The sequence below is a fragment of the Anser brachyrhynchus genome, assembly GCF_964034855.1.
Source record: "Anser brachyrhynchus genome assembly, chromosome: 12".
Classification (NCBI taxonomy): Eukaryota; Metazoa; Chordata; class Aves; order Anseriformes; family Anatidae; genus Anser; species Anser brachyrhynchus.
The window spans coordinates 296,475-312,279 of NC_137707.1; the positions used below are offsets into that span (position 1 = coordinate 296,475).

The window sequence follows — 15,805 nt, forward strand, 5'->3', positions numbered from 1 at the left end:
CCTCTGAGCATTATTTGTATATTAGTTTTCCAGGACTGTGAGAGGTTGCAGAACAATAGGAAACAAACATTGTTCCACGTACACACTGCCAAGCAATCCGTGACTAGAACCTGAGCACAGTGACAAGCAGTAACAGCTAGGTAGGCATGGGGCCTCCTGGGCTCCATGGTTACACAGCTAGCACTCGAGGAAGCAGCAGCATAATAAAAAGCACAAAGAGTGAAAGAGGACTCCAACAAGCCCCCCAAAATGATTTATTGCCAAATACTTTTGATTTCCCTGATCATATGAATGAAGTATGGACAACACGCAGCATAACCATACCATGGCCCTGCCGAGGCAGTGGAACCTTCCGACATCAAAATTCCACCAGGACTTGACATACAGATTTCACTAAAGGAAGGAATTAGGGGCATGCGTTAATAACCTGTTTATTGATGAGAGATAAAACAAAAAGAATACTGACAATCCACAAAATCAAAATACAAATAGGATTAAACAACATAGAACTTAGAAGAACTAAAACACATAAGAAGCAATCTACCAATTTTGACTATATAATTTGTCTTGAAATTAGAATCTTGAAATTCACACTATGAACCATGCAAAAGATTAAGGTAAGTCAGCTTGAGGTGACAACTACGAAGCTATCAAATAAACTGCCATGAACAATGAGATTTTAGAGACCTCTATATTACAAAAATGCATTTTATTGCACTAGATGACTAACAGAGAGGAAACCGTATCACCTGGTAACAGCAAACCTGAAGTATAATTTTAGCTGGTTAAACACAGATTAGAACTTCCTTCAGAGTAGCAGGTCTTGTTTTTCAGGATTAGCTAACATTTTTCCCCTGGTACAGGCACATGTTTTTATTCTTTCATATCAACATAAATGACAATGCAATTTTTAAAAGCAATCACCTCTTTCCTCATTTTGTTTACAGTAGTAGTACTCCTTGGCCATTTCTTTGCTACCTACAAGCTCTAGAAATCAGGGCTGGTCCCTGAATACCTGGAAAAAACCCTAGCAGTTAAGTTTACAATATCTGGTATGATCAACAGAATTTTTCTACCTCATCAAGTCTGCTTTATCCTTCTTATTTTGAAGGCATTAGTCTTTAGTATAGCCTACTATCAAGAAGATCAGAGCCTCCTAAAAAGTTCCTAAAAAAGTTAGACGCTTAACTCAATTAGCTCCAATGGTTAGGCGGTTGGTGTCTAGATTCCTTGAAACATTTTTTTTCCTCTCTCTGGATCTTATAAAAGGTGTTAACTCAGGGATTCTCCTCCCTCTCCAACTCATGAATTCTTCCCCTGAACGAACTAATGAAGAAGGTATTCTTTCTTCATGCAACTTATTCTTAGTAAACTATCCAAAAGCAAAAATAAATCGTTAACCAGGAAAACAAAAATCATACTGTATTGAAAACATATAGTTTTAGTCTAAATTATGTCTCTAAACAGGTATTTTCTCCCATCTTGTTGTCTTTTACTAGTTAAGTTTGTGTTGTTTAAAATTTGAAGATTTTATTTAAGAAGCCATTACTCCAAAAGTATTTAAGTATAAAACCTTGATAAAAACCTCCCTGAGAATACAATAACATTCAAATACAACTGTTCACCAAATAACCTTTTATATTTGCAAGCAGCACACGATACAACCGAAGTCCCACATGTAAAATGTTCAAGTGCTTCAGTCAAGCTACATGCAACTATCAGGAACTGCAACATAAAGACTTACGATCCTTAAACATGCAATTGAGTTGAGACCTGCCCCTGTGTAATCCATTCAGAAATGTTAGCCTATGTCTTAAAAAAAACTCTTTGAATGTATTAATGAAATCTTAAAAAAAAAAAAAAAAACACAGCACCGCTTAAGAACTTGTTTAGGACAAAATATCAGACATGTTTTTAAATTCCATTGTTATTTCGCCTTGAATTCTGGAAACAAAGACATGAAACCCATTGAGGCTCATTGAATTATTTATAGAATGGCTCTCCTGTTTGGGGAAAATAGCCTAAGTTTTCAATTCAAATAAGGTGCATACAATTTACAGGAAAATCTATAACTGAGTATTTCTGACCTTGGTTCATCCTAAAAAGCAGTCCAAGACTGTAGAAGTATACGTTTTCAAACAGATCTAAAACATACATAATAAGTTGCTCTGCCCCAACTCATCTATAAGCAATCACACTCCTAAAAAAAAGAAAAAAAACACACAACCCACCCAAACCAAACAGCTTTTAGGAAGTTACATAATTAAAGCCTGACCCAACTCCAACTGAAATCAGTAACAGAATTCCCCTTCTTGCTTCAGTAGAACTGAATCAAGCCTCCTGAACACAAAAAGAAAGCATAAGATATATCTAGACTGTATGAAGGGAATAACTGCAATGGTTATCCACAAAATATCGATAGCCTGAACTCCACAGCACTACGAGCAGGCTTCACGCTACTATGAGATACTTAAAACAAAAAAGCGCACACACACACTGACAGTAAAAACAGAATTAAACACTACAAATAGAGATCAAGCTGGGGGTGGGGGTTGACTGGTGTATAGTTCAGTGTTATCAATATTTATATGGAAAACATTAAAACACCTAACCAAGCAGCACTGTCAACATCACTAAGGGCAAAGGCAACACAAGAGAGTTAAGAGATAAGCAGCCAACCATACAACATTCGAAGGGAAAAGTAATCTCTCTTGAGAAAAAGCTATTTAATAAAACAGAGGGAACTAATAAGTCAAAAATAAGCAACATCAGGAAACCAGTAATAAATTAAGGCAGAGGGTGGTTTGATACAGTATGACAATACATGGCATCAGTATTACTTTGCACTGTACAAAGATAGCTTGGAGAAAAAAAATTGGTCAAGTATGCAAAATATGCCTTAAAAACAAGAGCTTAAAAGCAGTCTGAGGGGCAGCGAGGGTTCCATGTCCAGGTGCATTTAAAGAACAGGAAGCGTATCGTGAGTGTAACAGAGGCGGGTGGCAGGAGAGGACAGTGACAGAAGAGACCTACAGTTTGAAAGGATCCTGTAACTCACCGGGCTGCACACAGCACTACTTCTCTTTGTTTCCTGCAGCTACACCCAACGACAGAATTTAGTAAGACTGGGAAAACACTTCTGATGAAGCTCCCGTTCCTGCACAATGGTACAAATACACCAAACCGCACAATTCCTGAACTGGCTTAAAAGGATGCACTGAGCTTTCAATCATTGTAAATATTAGCCTCTAACACTTATCAAATAAACAGAGAAAATGTTTTCTTAAGAACATAATTAATGAAGCATTGGAAGAAGAGTTAGCACATCTACACAGCTGATCAGCATGACAGACAGGATTTTTTATTTCAGATTTCCTGGCTTCTGTTTTCATCCTTCAATCACCTCTGACCCACATACACTATGCCTTCGTATTTCTTACCTGCTTCTAGATTCTTATTTTTAAGTAATCTGGTTATTTTATTTCCTTGCAGAGTTAAAATTAAAAAAAAAAAAAAACACAACAAAAAACACCTGCTTGCTACTACCTTGCAACAAAAACACACGTCTTGCTTTGTCTTGGTAAAGCCTAATGAAAAATTAGACACATTTTTTCCATGCATTAACACAACTTTGCAGTATCGCCAGGTAACTTCGGCCATGTCCTAGAAGTTCTTATCTTGTATTTTACCTACAGCATCTCTTCCAAACATCAGAGGCTAACCTTACTACTAGTAGCAATATCAGCAGAGATTTGCTTGCACTCTCCTTCTTTTTTTTGAGTAACATCCTCATCATGTATTCACTTACTGACTCCAAAGCTCTCATCAAATAATGAAATGCTACTACCACGATAGATCAGATTGTTTTCCTCAGAAAACACCTGAGTATCATCTAGAACAAATTAATATCGCTTTCAGTCAGAAGAGTTTGCCCTTTTGGTAAACCAAAAAAATCAAACAGCCCATCTCTGAAACAGTCTGAAGTTACACACATTGCCAACTCAAAAATAAAAGTAAATATTAATGCAAAAGAGGCACTTTACTGAACATGAGCAACTTCAGAAGCAATTAAAATTTTTATTAGCCCTTATACTTGGAAAGGCAACTTTCCAAATCTGAACTGCATTAATTAGTGCACAGTCTGTCTGCATGCCTAAGAACAGACATCTTCAGTTCCTCTGCTGCTGTTGACAACCGTTTTATTCCACAAATAAACTTACTGATCTCATTAGCTTACAACGATGAGAATTCAGAACTCTGTATGCAAAGAAGCTATCGAGAATCGGAACATTAACCCCCTTGACTCGTTGGCCAGGACACTGCAAACAAGGATACCAAAGGACCTCTCTACTCTTATCACAGCGCCATTAGAAAAAAAAGTCAGATTTGCAGTCACAGGAACAAAGGAAGAGACTGCCCTTCTATCAAAAAAAGGAGGGAACCTGAAAGCTATCTTATGCACAGGGGACAAGAAAGCTGATTCCCTCACAACACAGACTTTCTTTCCCCTTCCCAACTCACGGGAATTTAAATACCTTCCCCTCCTTCTCTCATCATGGAAGAAACGAGGGGATCGCGCTGCAATCTGTCTCAGAAAAACAAAGTCTCTTGCCTTCATTCAGCTCTCACATATCCAATAAAGTTTTCAAATCACATGCCAAAAAACAGACTAGGCAAAAGGAAAAAAATTGGCAGTAAAACGGCACACGCAAATAAACAAAGGAAACAACAAAGTATAGTTTAGAAAAAGGGGGGAGAAAAGCAAAAGGGCATAAAAAAAGAGCCAGATATACACTATTGAGTAGAATAAGAACAGGAAAAAAAAAGAAACTGAACAACTCAATCTGTCATTTTAAATGCGAGATGCAAGGGGTTATATGCAGAGAAAAATATGCATGTTTTACTTTGTTTAAGCTACTGTGTGTCAAATGTACTTTCTGGTATTGCACGAGAAATGCCACCCCTCCAAAGGGGTTCCACTGGAACTCCGTACCTTTCCGTTAAGGCTTCAAGTATCAGAAACTAACGTACATCACCACGCATTTAAAAGCATCGCTTGCCACGTAATAAAATGTACAAGCGTTTCGTTCACAAACTTTCAAAACAATGCCTACTAGTAGAAAAAATCACAGTTTGTCTTACAGTTTGTGAGAGTAGAAAGAGAGAGAACTCCAGCCTTGAGAAAGGGACTTGAAACTGTCTCTAAACTGATTTCTGAGTAATGGTAGACAATGCTAAGACAAACCCAAAGCTGAAATTTACTGAAAATGCTTTTGGCCAGAAACCATAGACTTCTGCCTCCACGAAAATCCACACATCTGCAACACAACGTGCAAACTCCTTAAAAATTACAATCTCCCTGTAAAGCTCTGGGCAGCTGCGCAGCACAGGCAATAAAACGCCAAGGAAAGGCAGATCCAAACACACAAACTACTTTTTGGACGCTAAGGCCCTCCAGCGTGAACAAGGCGAGGCAACATTTCCTCCTGGCAGGACTCGCGCAGCGGGCCCGTGCTCCCCGCTTCGGGAAAGGCCGCGCAGGTTCCCGAGCCCCCGGAGCAGGGCCGGGGCCAGCGGGCAGAGCCTCGCCGGCCGCGTCTCGTCAGCGGGCCGAGGCCCGAGCCCGCCGGAGGCGCGCCCCTTCGCCGCGGGAGCCAGCCCTGAGCGCCCGGGGCCGGAGCCGAGCGGGGCCGGCGCCGCCGGGCAGGGACAGAGGGCGCGGGCGGGTGGGCAGCGAGGCGCCGCGCCGGCGGAGGCCGCGGGAGGGCATCGGGCGGCCTCCTCCCGCGGACAGCCCCGGGAGGCCGCGGAGCGACCCGGGGGCAGCGCCGCGGGGCCCGGCGGCGGCACGCGCGGTCCCCGGGCTCCCGCGGGCCGCGGCGACGGAGCCCCGGGCCGGCCGCCGCCGCGAGGAGGGGCGCGGGCGGGCGGCACGGCCCCACTCACCGGGCCGGTGCCTGCAGCGGAGGAAGCGGCGGCGGCAGGAGCCGGGCATTCAAAATGGCGGCGGCGCGGCCTCAGCACCGATACCGCAGGCGGAGGGATCCGCGCGCCAGCACGCTCCCCTCGGCCTCCCGGCCTCGACCAGCGCCAGGCTGGGGGCACGACCGCGGCCGCCGCGACGGGAAAGGCGCCGGGACGGCACGAGACGGGCGGCGGCGGGGCGGAGGGGGCGTCCCGCACTACTTTCCTTGGCGGAAGCACACGCGTGCCGGCTCTACGAGCGGCGCTGCGTTGCGCCGTGGCAGTCACTGATGACGTCACGCGCGGGGCGGGCCCCCGCGGCGAGCGCTGCCCCGAGGTGCGGCCGGGCGGGTCGCGCCGCCCGCCGACAGGGTTCCGCGGCGCCTCGCGGCACGGGGGGCGGTCACCGGGAGCGCGGCGGGCCGCAGCCGGGTGCCGGCCGCCCGCAGCGGGAGCGGGTCGGGCCGGGGACCCCGGCAGCTGCCGGCGGCTCGCCCCCTGCGGGCCCAGGTTACCGAAGCCGTGCGCGGCGGCCGGCGGGGCGGGGAGGAGCGCTCCGAGCCGGCCGGCGGAACTGCGCGTCCGCGTTAGGGCCCGGCCCGGCCCGGCACTCCCGGTGCGGCGGCGAAAAGCCGTCCCGCGGCCCGCGAGGTAGCGGCAGGGCCCGGGAACGGCGCGGGCCCGGTTTCCAACTCCTCCGGGGACGGGGGGGGGGATCGGCGGCAGCAGCCCCCCGGGAGGCGCGGGGCAGGCGCTGCGCGGGGCCCAGGCGCGGCGGCCCGGAGCCGGGTCCGAGCTGCGGAGCCGGGGCGCTGAGCGCGTGACGGCAGGGGAAGGAGCCTCAAGAGGGGCCCCGGAGCTGGCCCTCGCTCCAGCCCGGCCTTTCCGTCCGCACGTCCCGGGACCCTCTGTCCCCGCCCCCAGTAAACGCCGGGAAGCGACAAGCGGGGCCCGCTGGCGACGAGGCGAGCGGGAACCCGCCTGCAGCGCGCGGGACGGGACCGCCGCGGGTGCTCCCGCACACAGAGCGCGGCGGGGCGGCGGCGGGGGGCGCCCTGTGAGGAGCCGCGCCGCCGGCTCCCCGCAGACGAGGCCAGGCAGGGGGCGGTGAGCCGCCGCTCCCGGCTGCTGCCCTGCAGGAGCGCGCCCCGGGCGCGAGGGACGGCCGGGGCCCCGCGCTGCGCCGCGAGGCCGCCCTCAGAGCGCCCGCTCCGCTCTCGGGCCGCCGCTGCCCCGCGCGGGGCCGCCCGCAGCTCCCGGCCCTGGAGGCCCCCGCGCTGGGCTCCCCCGCTCCGCCGGCAGCGACCCGCCCCGCCTCCCCCCGCCGGCCGGGCCGGGCCGGGCCGGGCCGCCAGCCGTCGCCGCGGCAACGGGCTCTGCGGGCGGCGTCCGCGCCGCGCTCCCGGCCGCCGGTGAGGCGCTTCCGGCGCGCGGCCGCCGCCGCCGTCATCGCTGCGCGCCGCGGCGCGGGGAGGGGCCGGGCCGGGCCGGGCCGGGCCGGAGGCGGCCGCGGGGCCGATGGGGGTCGCGGAGCAGGAGCCGGGCGATGGCGGGTGAGGCGCGGCGGGCGCCGGGCGGGCCTGCGGAGGCGGGGCGCGGCCGCGGCGCCTCGGGCCCGGCGGGGCGGAGCGGGGCAGGGCGCGGGGCGGCCGGGGCCGGTGGCTGCCGAGCGGGGAGGGGGCTCGGGGCTCCGCCGGCCCGCGGCGCCGGGGCCCGGGGCTCGCTCCGTCCGCGCGGCTTGGGGCTCCCCCCCCGCTCCCCCCGCGCGCCCGGGGCCCGCGCCCGGCTCGGGGCCGGGGCCGGCGCTCACGGCTCCCTCTGTTCCTGGTGCAGGTGAGGCGGCGGCCGGCGGCGGGGATCCGGGAGCCGGCGTGTGGCAGCCCCTGCGGGCGCCCCCATGAACGAGCGCCGCGGCCGGGGCTGCCGGGACACCGCGGGGCGCCATGAGAGCGGGCCACGAGCGCAGCCAGGAGTGCCTCCCGCCCAAGAAGCGGGAGCTCCCCGCCGCCAGCACCGGCACGGAGGCGGCACGGGCGGGGGGCGCCCAGGCCTCGGGCGAGGGCCCCGAGTGGGCCCGGACGGCGGGGCCGGGCCCCGCGGCCCTGCGCTATGGCCCCGGGGAGGCCGCGGAGGCGGTGGCGGGGCTGACGGTGGACCAGTACGGGATGCTCTACAAGGTGGCGGTGCCGCCCGCCACCTTCTCCCCCACGGCCCTGCACCCCGTGGTGAACGTGAGCCCCCTGACCCCGGCCTTCAACGTGACCTCGCCGATAATCCAGCACCCGGGGGTGCCCTACCCGCCCGTCCACTACGCGCAGATCCCGCCGACGTCCCTACAGCTCATCGGCTCGCATTACACGGTGCCCTATGCTGTCCCTCCTGGCTTCCTGCCTAGTCCTCTCCTGTCTCCTTCCACCAACCTCACCGCCTCTCACGTCCCCCACTTTGTGCCATATGCCTCTCTCTTCACGGAAGAAGCCGCTCCTTCCCCCCAGACTACCTCTCCTACCCACACCTTCAACAAATCTGCTTCTGCGGTCTCTCCTTCTGGCCAGATGCAGCACCATGCTGGGACCCAGCCACTAGATACTACGCTAGGTAGAATTCCTGTTTATTATCAGATGTCTCGCCTCCCACCAGGGTACTCAGCATATGAGACGCCCACAGCAGGTGGAAGCCCAGATTCTCCTCAGCAAGACAGTCAACTGAGTTCAGAGGTAGCTGCCGCCAACGGTGGACAGAGACATCTGGAGCACAATGTGGTGAGGAGGACCAGCGAGGCCGTGGACTCTGGCAGCAGTAAAGCCGAAGACTGTCTGCCAGGGGCTGCAGTGGGATGTGTGGTTGATGGACAGTTTCTTTCAGGTTACCAGACGCTGAGAACAGAGGTCTCTGTGCCAGCTCACAGAAACACCCCAGACACTGACCTGGAGGTTCAGAGGGTGGTGGGGGTGTTGGCATCTCAGGATTATCATGTTCTGGCAGCCCAGAGGAAAGATGACCCAAGCCCTTTAAACCTTTGCCATAGTATCCCTGATCAGCAGGGGGAGTCAAAGGACGTTTTGAGGAACACAGTGGAAAGGGCTGCTGCTGGGAAGAGCCAGTCCAGGAGTCCGTATGTCGTATCCCCTGAAGAGATGGTTAGACAAAGACAATTAACCAAAGGAATGGTGATAGCCAACGGCAAGCCAGTACTGGTTCCCGTTGGATCTGAGCCCATCAGGTCTTCTGCTTCAGAAACCCTGGTGAGGCAGAGCCCAGACGTGCAGGCTCGAGGAAGCGTGCTCGAAAAGGACCTGGCACAGCTGCAGCCACCCAGCTCCTCACACTTGCCCTCTCACTTCATGAAAGGAGCCATCATCCAGCTGGCTACAGGAGAGCTGAAGCGGGTAGAGGACCTGCAGACTCAAGACTTTGTTCGCAGTGCGGAGGTGAGCGGGGGCCTGAAGATTGATTCCAGCACCGTGGTGGATATTCAGGAAAGCCAGTGGCCTGGGCTTGTCATGTTGCATTTTGTGGTTGGGGAGCAACAAAGTAAAGTGAGCATCGATGTGCCCCCAGAGCATCCCTTCTTTGTCTATGGCCAGGGCTGGTCCTCCTGTAGCCCGGGGCGGACTGCTCAGCTCTTTGCTTTGCCCTGTCACAGGCTGCAAGTGGGCGATGTCTGCATATCAATCAGTTTACAGAGCATGAATGGCAACTCTGCTTCTCAGGCTAACTACCCTCTCACAGATCAGTTGATATCTACTAGGGAGAGATCTGAAAGAACTGCTCAGGGGTCCAGAGAACCGTCTGACAGAGCTGCTGAGAGGAAGAGCCAGCCAGAAAGGGAAAGTGCAGCTCAGAGCTCTCACGCAGAACCCTCTCAGCCTGAGACTGTCACTCAGCACAGCTGGGCAGCCCCAGGCTTCCAAAGATACAGCACGCAGGCAGAGGAGCCTCGGCCCTCTCTGCTCCGTCCCTCTTTCATTCCCCAGGAGGTCAAGCTGTCTATCGAAGGGCGTTCTAATGCAGGGAAATGATCCCTTTGAGGTTGTGAGCTAGGGCATGCCCTCCGGGTGAGCCTCACCTTCACTGGGTGGAGAAATTGCACACGCTTTGTGGCAGGTTCACCAGCAAGGCTGCTTTCTGCCCTGCAGAACTGGATTTATTCCAATTCAGTGGCTGACCAGTTCCTCTTGGGGAATCGAGAGGACTCCAGTGCCTCAGGGAGCAGCAACAGGCTAGCTGGGGTAGAGAACAGGGACGTGCTCACGAGCTTGCGATGAGAACATTTGGAGGCTGGGGCTTTCTTGAACCTCCCTGAATAACTGATACCCTGCAGGGCAGGGTCTTAAGTAAGCATTCAGGAAAGGTGGAGAGATGGGAAGGGCAGACGTGGCTTAAGGTAGCAAGTAAAATTGCTGAAGATATTATTCCTCCTTTTTCATGATGGGGAGAGATGGGTCCCCACTGGAGTTTAGGGGGCTCTACTCCCAGTATCCCCTTTCTTCACACATGCACTTTAAAAGGACCGTTCACCGATGGAGCTCTTGAGGGCAGGACGCAGATGCTTCTCTGATGGTTCTGTTTAATGTCTCTTCCACTGAATCCAACTGCTCTTTCTTCTTGCAAAGAATGTACAGAGATTTCCATGAATCACAGAAACTCAAGAGGAAGGACCAAAAGGATGGGTTTGGGTACAGGTGAATAGGGAACTTGAGCACTTGGGATGGGACACGGGATGGGAGATGTCAGTTTCCTGCTTTGAAATATTTTTGTTGTCCCCTAATTATTGTAATATTAGTCACCGAATCAAATATTCCTTCCCATGTTAATAACCTTAAAAACAAAATCTCTTGGGCTTAAGGCTTTTAAGGCTTAGTCTATGGGTGAATGGGGTTAGGTTTTGTTTTATTTGTTTTTGTTTTGTTTTTTGAAAGCTGGAGTCAGATATATTTAGCATTCTCTAGTGAAGGATGGAAACACATCCTTCTGCTGTGAGAAGACCGAGACTATTTTGTAATTAAATCAGAAGAAAACTTAACGGATGGCTAATTATTCCCTGCAGGCAGTTTTCTGAATAAACTCTAAAGAAACAAGCGTTTGTGCATGTGCAGGCAAAGTACAAAGCTTCAGCTAAGTACAATTCCATGAGTAATGTAGGGACTCTAGGGATCACAGCGTCATAGGGCATTGCTGGGTGTTTTTCTGTTAGTTGTTCTAATGCTTCACTTTGGAGTTCCTCTGTAGAACAACATGGTAATATCAAGAGTAGCCTTCTTCACAGTGAGATCTAACACAAATGTGTATTAATACCTCATTATGGTAAATAACACTCCATTCAAGTGAAGGCTCCTGTAGTTACACTAATTTGCCCTCTCTGATGGTGTGTTATGACACTGGCTCTAACTGCTTAGTTAGAATAAAAATGTCGCTATTTTGTTGAGGGTAAGAGTCTTTACTGACTTAATGTGGATTTAAGTATTTGCTGTATTAAGGCGCCCATCATTGTGCTAGGACCAGGCTTTTGAGGATTTCTTTTCAGCGTGCAGATCCCTGCTAGAGTCCTGATGATGCTCCTGATGTTAGTGTACCATTTTCTGTCTCCCTTTTCTCATCTTCCTGAAGTTTTCTGCCAGGCATGCTGGACTGCTAGGGCTCTGCTTCTCTCTTTCCCCGAATGGCTTTTGTGTCAGCACTTCTCGATGATGTAGCTGTCCTCCTGGTCAGCTTTTGCAGTGCTGGTGTCTCAGGGTTGGTCTGAATACTCTCCAGAAGCGGGTCCTGTAACCAACTGGCTTCAGTTGGCTGCGTGACAGGGGTTTTGTGCAGAAGTGTTCTGCAAGCGAGAGAGTCTCCAGAAAGGTTCTTCCATCCAGGCCATTGATTATGATTTCCTAGCAAATCGCTAGCCATTTCTGTTGCCTTTGACATGCCTGCGCCGGGAGAACAATTGATTTTCAGGCCTTAGTTAAGATATGCTTTGTTCATGCCTTCAGTGTTTGTGCCTCACGAGGCTTTCTCCAGGGTGAGGATGCTGCCCGTGTCACACGTAGCTTCCCCAGGATCACAAAATGCTTGTGGTCTCATCAACTGCATGTGGAAATGCACAAGGTCACAGTGACACTGTTGTGTGAAGATTCTGCCTCCTTCGATGCGGCAGCTGTGGGAAGGCTGCTCTTTTCATGGCACCGGTTGTCAGTGGAACATCCCCGCCTGGGCCCAGGTGCCTGGCCTCATTCCCATGTGTGTTCTGCAGTCGCTGTTCATCGGACTCTCCTGCACAAAGGCCTTGACTGATGCTGGTTAGTACTTAATGCTCAGGATATCCCGGGTCTGTGGCCAAGAGCAGAAGACAGAGGAGCCCAGCTTCTCTTGCCTGCTCTTTGTGCGGTGCATGCAGAAGAACTGAGAGCTGTGGCAGGCAGCTAAGGAAGGGATCTTGCAGAGGTGTGGCCAGTGAATGCGGAAGGGACGTTGTGTGCTCAGAGGGAGTGTTTGCGCAGCTGGACGGTGCAGAGCCCTGGTGTGCCCATTCAAACATGGAAGTCTCTGTCTTAGAGGGTTTGGAGAGCCTGCCTCATCTCCCGTGTGTTGCCGTACTCACAGAATCACAGAATTGAAGGGGTTGGAAGGGACCTCGAAAAGATCATCGGGTCCAACCCCCCTGCCAAAGCAGGTTCCTCACTGCTGTACAAAGCAGGTACTCACTGCTTCTAGGTCTTGGCCGCGTGGGGCGGTGGTCTGAAAAGGCTGGTGTATGAAGCAAGATGCTGCGGGGCTAGAACAGCTCTGCCCGGGGCAGCTGGGGCATTGAGCGGGTGCTCGTCCTGGTGTTTCCTTGGCTGCTGGCTTGGCCACGCATCTGCTGAGTGTGGTTCTGAGGTCCGTGGAAGAGGCCAGGGTGTGTTTGTCCTTCGGGCTTCTGTCCAGGCTCCCTGTGAGTCCCATTGTTGAGCATGTTTCAGCTGCCAGTTCTTCTGTTCTCTGGAAGCGACAGTTTGGGGCACATCTCATGGAGGAGGCATTGAGAATAACTTGGGCATCTGGCCGCTTGCCCCAGGGACTGTGGGCAGGAGGGGAGCACTGGAGGCCCTGTAGCCCAGCCAAACAGCACTCATAATCACTGGAATCTTTCTTTACTGGGTTGGACTGTGTTGCTCAGCTCTGGTGGTGGCTGTTGGGTTGAGTGTTCAGGCTCTCTCGAGACGGGGAGTGTGCGAGACAGGTTCTGCTGTGGGCAGGAAGGCTGTGAAAGAGCCCACAGAGGAGGCATTTATTTCTTAGGTTAACAGGGATAGGGGGAGAGAAAGCCAGGAAGACATTATGGAATGAGCTGGTTATGCAGGCCTTTCTGCTGGCAGAGATGTGACAGGCTTCTCGGAAATACACTGTTTTCCTGCTGCTATTGTGAAGGGAGGGAGAGCTGCAGTCTGTCCTACCTGAAGGAGGGGGCATCCTGGCCTTGGTCTTACCCAGCTGGCATGGAGGCTGTGGGAAGAGTCTGTAGGATGCAATAACGGGTGTCTGTAGCCATCTGTCCCATCTCCTGAAACATTCCTTGGGTCAGCTGCCCATCAGAGGCCAGGCCTGCTCCCAGGCCATGTGTACACTGTTCCCCCAGGAACACAAGACTTGCTCCAGGTGACGAGCGCTCATCACTACCAGACTATGCAGAGGAAGCTCTGTCTGGAAAGGAGGAAAGCTGCAGAGGTGCCTCTGCCTCTCCTTTCCAGCAGGTGCGCAAGTATAATGCACTTTTCACATTAAGTGTCCCCATCCCTCCTGTCCCCACCCCACACTTGAAGTCACTTTCCCCAGTAGAGAACTAACGATCCTTGTTACTCAGAAAAACATTTTAAATGAAACTACAGCAGCTTGAGTAGCCCAAATGCTAGTTCCTGCCCACAGCGGTCCATGTGCCTTTCCCTAGCGTCACTCACAACTGCTCTTTGCCTTTCAGGCTGTCCCGGGCCTGAAACTTTGCAGAAGCTGCTCAGAAGGCCACGAATGCACATTCTGTACAGAGTTTGGCCCAGGGTATGTTCCGTGTAGGGCTTAAAATGCTGATGGTCAAGACTCCTCCATGGTCTTCACATCTGTCCATGGAGGACAGGACTTGCCCCGACATCCCAGGCTGCTGCCACCCCACCCCGCAAACGCGCCGTGCACGTTCTGGTTGCTTTTCGCTTTCGTGGCACCTTAGAGCCAGGGGAGGGTCTGCGCATGCTAAGCAGAGTAAGGCATGTGGCACTGGGGGAACTGGCTGGGCTGCCCTGAGGCAAGGAGGTCTTTGTAGATAAGTGCTGATCCCTCAACTATAATCCCAGTTATGTAATGGCTGTATTAACATGTAACCGACCGCATTGTATCTAAAGCCTTAGAACTAGTCAGGTGCTCCCCTCCAACCTTGCTCCCACCCCATTCCTCCTACCTGATCTTTAACAAAGCATTAATAATTCTAAGGATAATCTCTATTTTGTTGTGCTTTTTTTGTAACTGTTTTAAATAAATCAATTTGTACTGTATATTTGTACTTTTGGTGAGATCCTTTTTCCTGTTTTACCATTTTAAGTCTGTACTTGCCTACACACAGATTGTATTTTTATTGTTAATGCTCTTATGAATATTGCATTTAACTCGTTGACTCTGTAAACACAGTATATATCTATATCTATATATATATCTATATATAAACCAATAGCTTTTCCTTTGGTGTTTGAGACTTTTTGCTCGTCTGTGGCATCAGTGATTGTTTGAATGGGGGTTCTCTGGTCTTACACAGTGATCTGGAAACTGTGACAAACACAAGGTAAAGGCTGACAGATAGACTGTAAGCTGTAAGTCTGCGTTCAAATACTTTTGCTTTTATGTGATCTCCTCGAACCCCTTTGATACAATGGTCTTGTTAGTAAATATTGCTTGGAGTAATCATAAGGTGCCAGGGAGGTTGCGGTAAAAGCAACCTCAAAAAAGTGTACAGTTAGCACAGCAAAGCTATGTCTCTGCTGGCCAAGCAAAACACACAACGTAGGGTAACAGCAACTGCTGCAAAGAGCAAACTGTCGGCTTGAGTGTGAAAATGAACAGAGGTAAGAATAAAAGTGAGATCAGCTCACAGAACAAAAGAGGATATGGTAACATAGATGGTAACAAGGTAACATAGAATTGAATAGATCCTTGCCAGATCTGGTGCCTTTTCCCAAAGAGAGCAAGGCAAGGATGGCTCCTGGAAATCCAGACGAGAAGATAAAACAACTTCTCTAAGTTGAGGAAACAAGCTGTTACAGTGGCATGTTAAAGAGTGTAGGGTTAAAAAGATTAAAAGCTTTTTGTAGCAAGGGCTCACAAGACTGTCTATAAGGTTAGTTTCATGTCATGAAAAAAATGCAGCATCGTGCACTTCAAATGCAACTATTTTAAGCACTTAAGCAGGACTTCGAAAGAGTTGCAGCAAAAGTTTTTCAAGCTAAATAGAGGGAAAAATCAAGTTTCTAAGTCACTGAAAAGTGGCTGGCTCTGTCCTCTCTGCACCTCCCTTCAGGTATTTCTAGACATGGACAAGATCCCCCTAACCATTCTTTTCTCCAGGCTGAGCAGTCCCAGCTCTTGCAGCCTCTCCTCAGAGGAGAGATGTTCCAGTCCCTTTGTGGCCCTTTGCTAGACTCTCTACAGAATGTCTGTGTCTCTCTCACTTGCAAACCTGAAATGCTGTTTAAGTGAAAATTACCTTGTTCATCAACTGGCAAACTGCTCCTTGTTTGCTTACATCGGTCAGCCTTTCTGTTATTGTTTATACGAGGTATCTTAGCACAGGAATTACTTCCTCTTAGTTTTTCCATGTATGCTACTGCAAACA

At 51.2% G+C, this 15,805-nt stretch overlaps 2 protein-coding genes across 6 annotated transcripts in view; one reads left to right on the forward strand and one right to left on the reverse strand.

The window, feature by feature from the left end:
• Positions 1-6,241, reverse strand: part of AP1G1 (adaptor related protein complex 1 subunit gamma 1) — a 43,715-nt gene extending 37,474 nt beyond the window's left edge. For 2 of the 3 annotated variants that reach the window (XM_080552310.1, XM_080552309.1), the window contains exon 1: positions 5,947-6,241. Coding sequence is in view for 1 of the 3 variants with exons in the window: in XM_080552311.1 (XP_080408437.1) it covers positions 325-327 (3 nt within the window). In the remaining 2 variants the exon portion in view is untranslated. Of the gene's footprint in view, positions 1-324; positions 5,383-5,946 lie in introns of those variants that run through there. The other variant, XM_080552311.1, reaches the window with a different exon arrangement.
• Positions 6,242-6,596: 355 nt separating this feature from the next.
• On the forward strand, positions 6,597-14,675 carry ATXN1L (ataxin 1 like). 3 transcript variants are annotated; one of them, XM_080552317.1, is made up of 3 exons: positions 7,385-7,517; positions 7,798-9,395; positions 13,910-14,675. In XM_080552317.1, the coding sequence occupies exons 2-3, from the start codon at positions 7,908-7,910 to the stop codon at positions 14,006-14,008; spliced, it is 1,587 nt and encodes a 528-aa protein (XP_080408443.1). In that variant the 5' UTR covers positions 7,385-7,517; positions 7,798-7,907; the 3' UTR covers positions 14,009-14,675. The 3 variants fall into 3 exon arrangements, with proteins under 3 accessions (XP_080408442.1, XP_080408443.1, XP_080408441.1); XM_080552316.1 differs by lacking the exon at positions 7,385-7,517 and adding an exon at positions 6,597-6,615 and having other exon boundaries at positions 7,798-14,675; XM_080552315.1 differs by having other exon boundaries at positions 7,798-14,675.
• Positions 14,676-15,805: the final 1,130 nt, after the last annotated feature.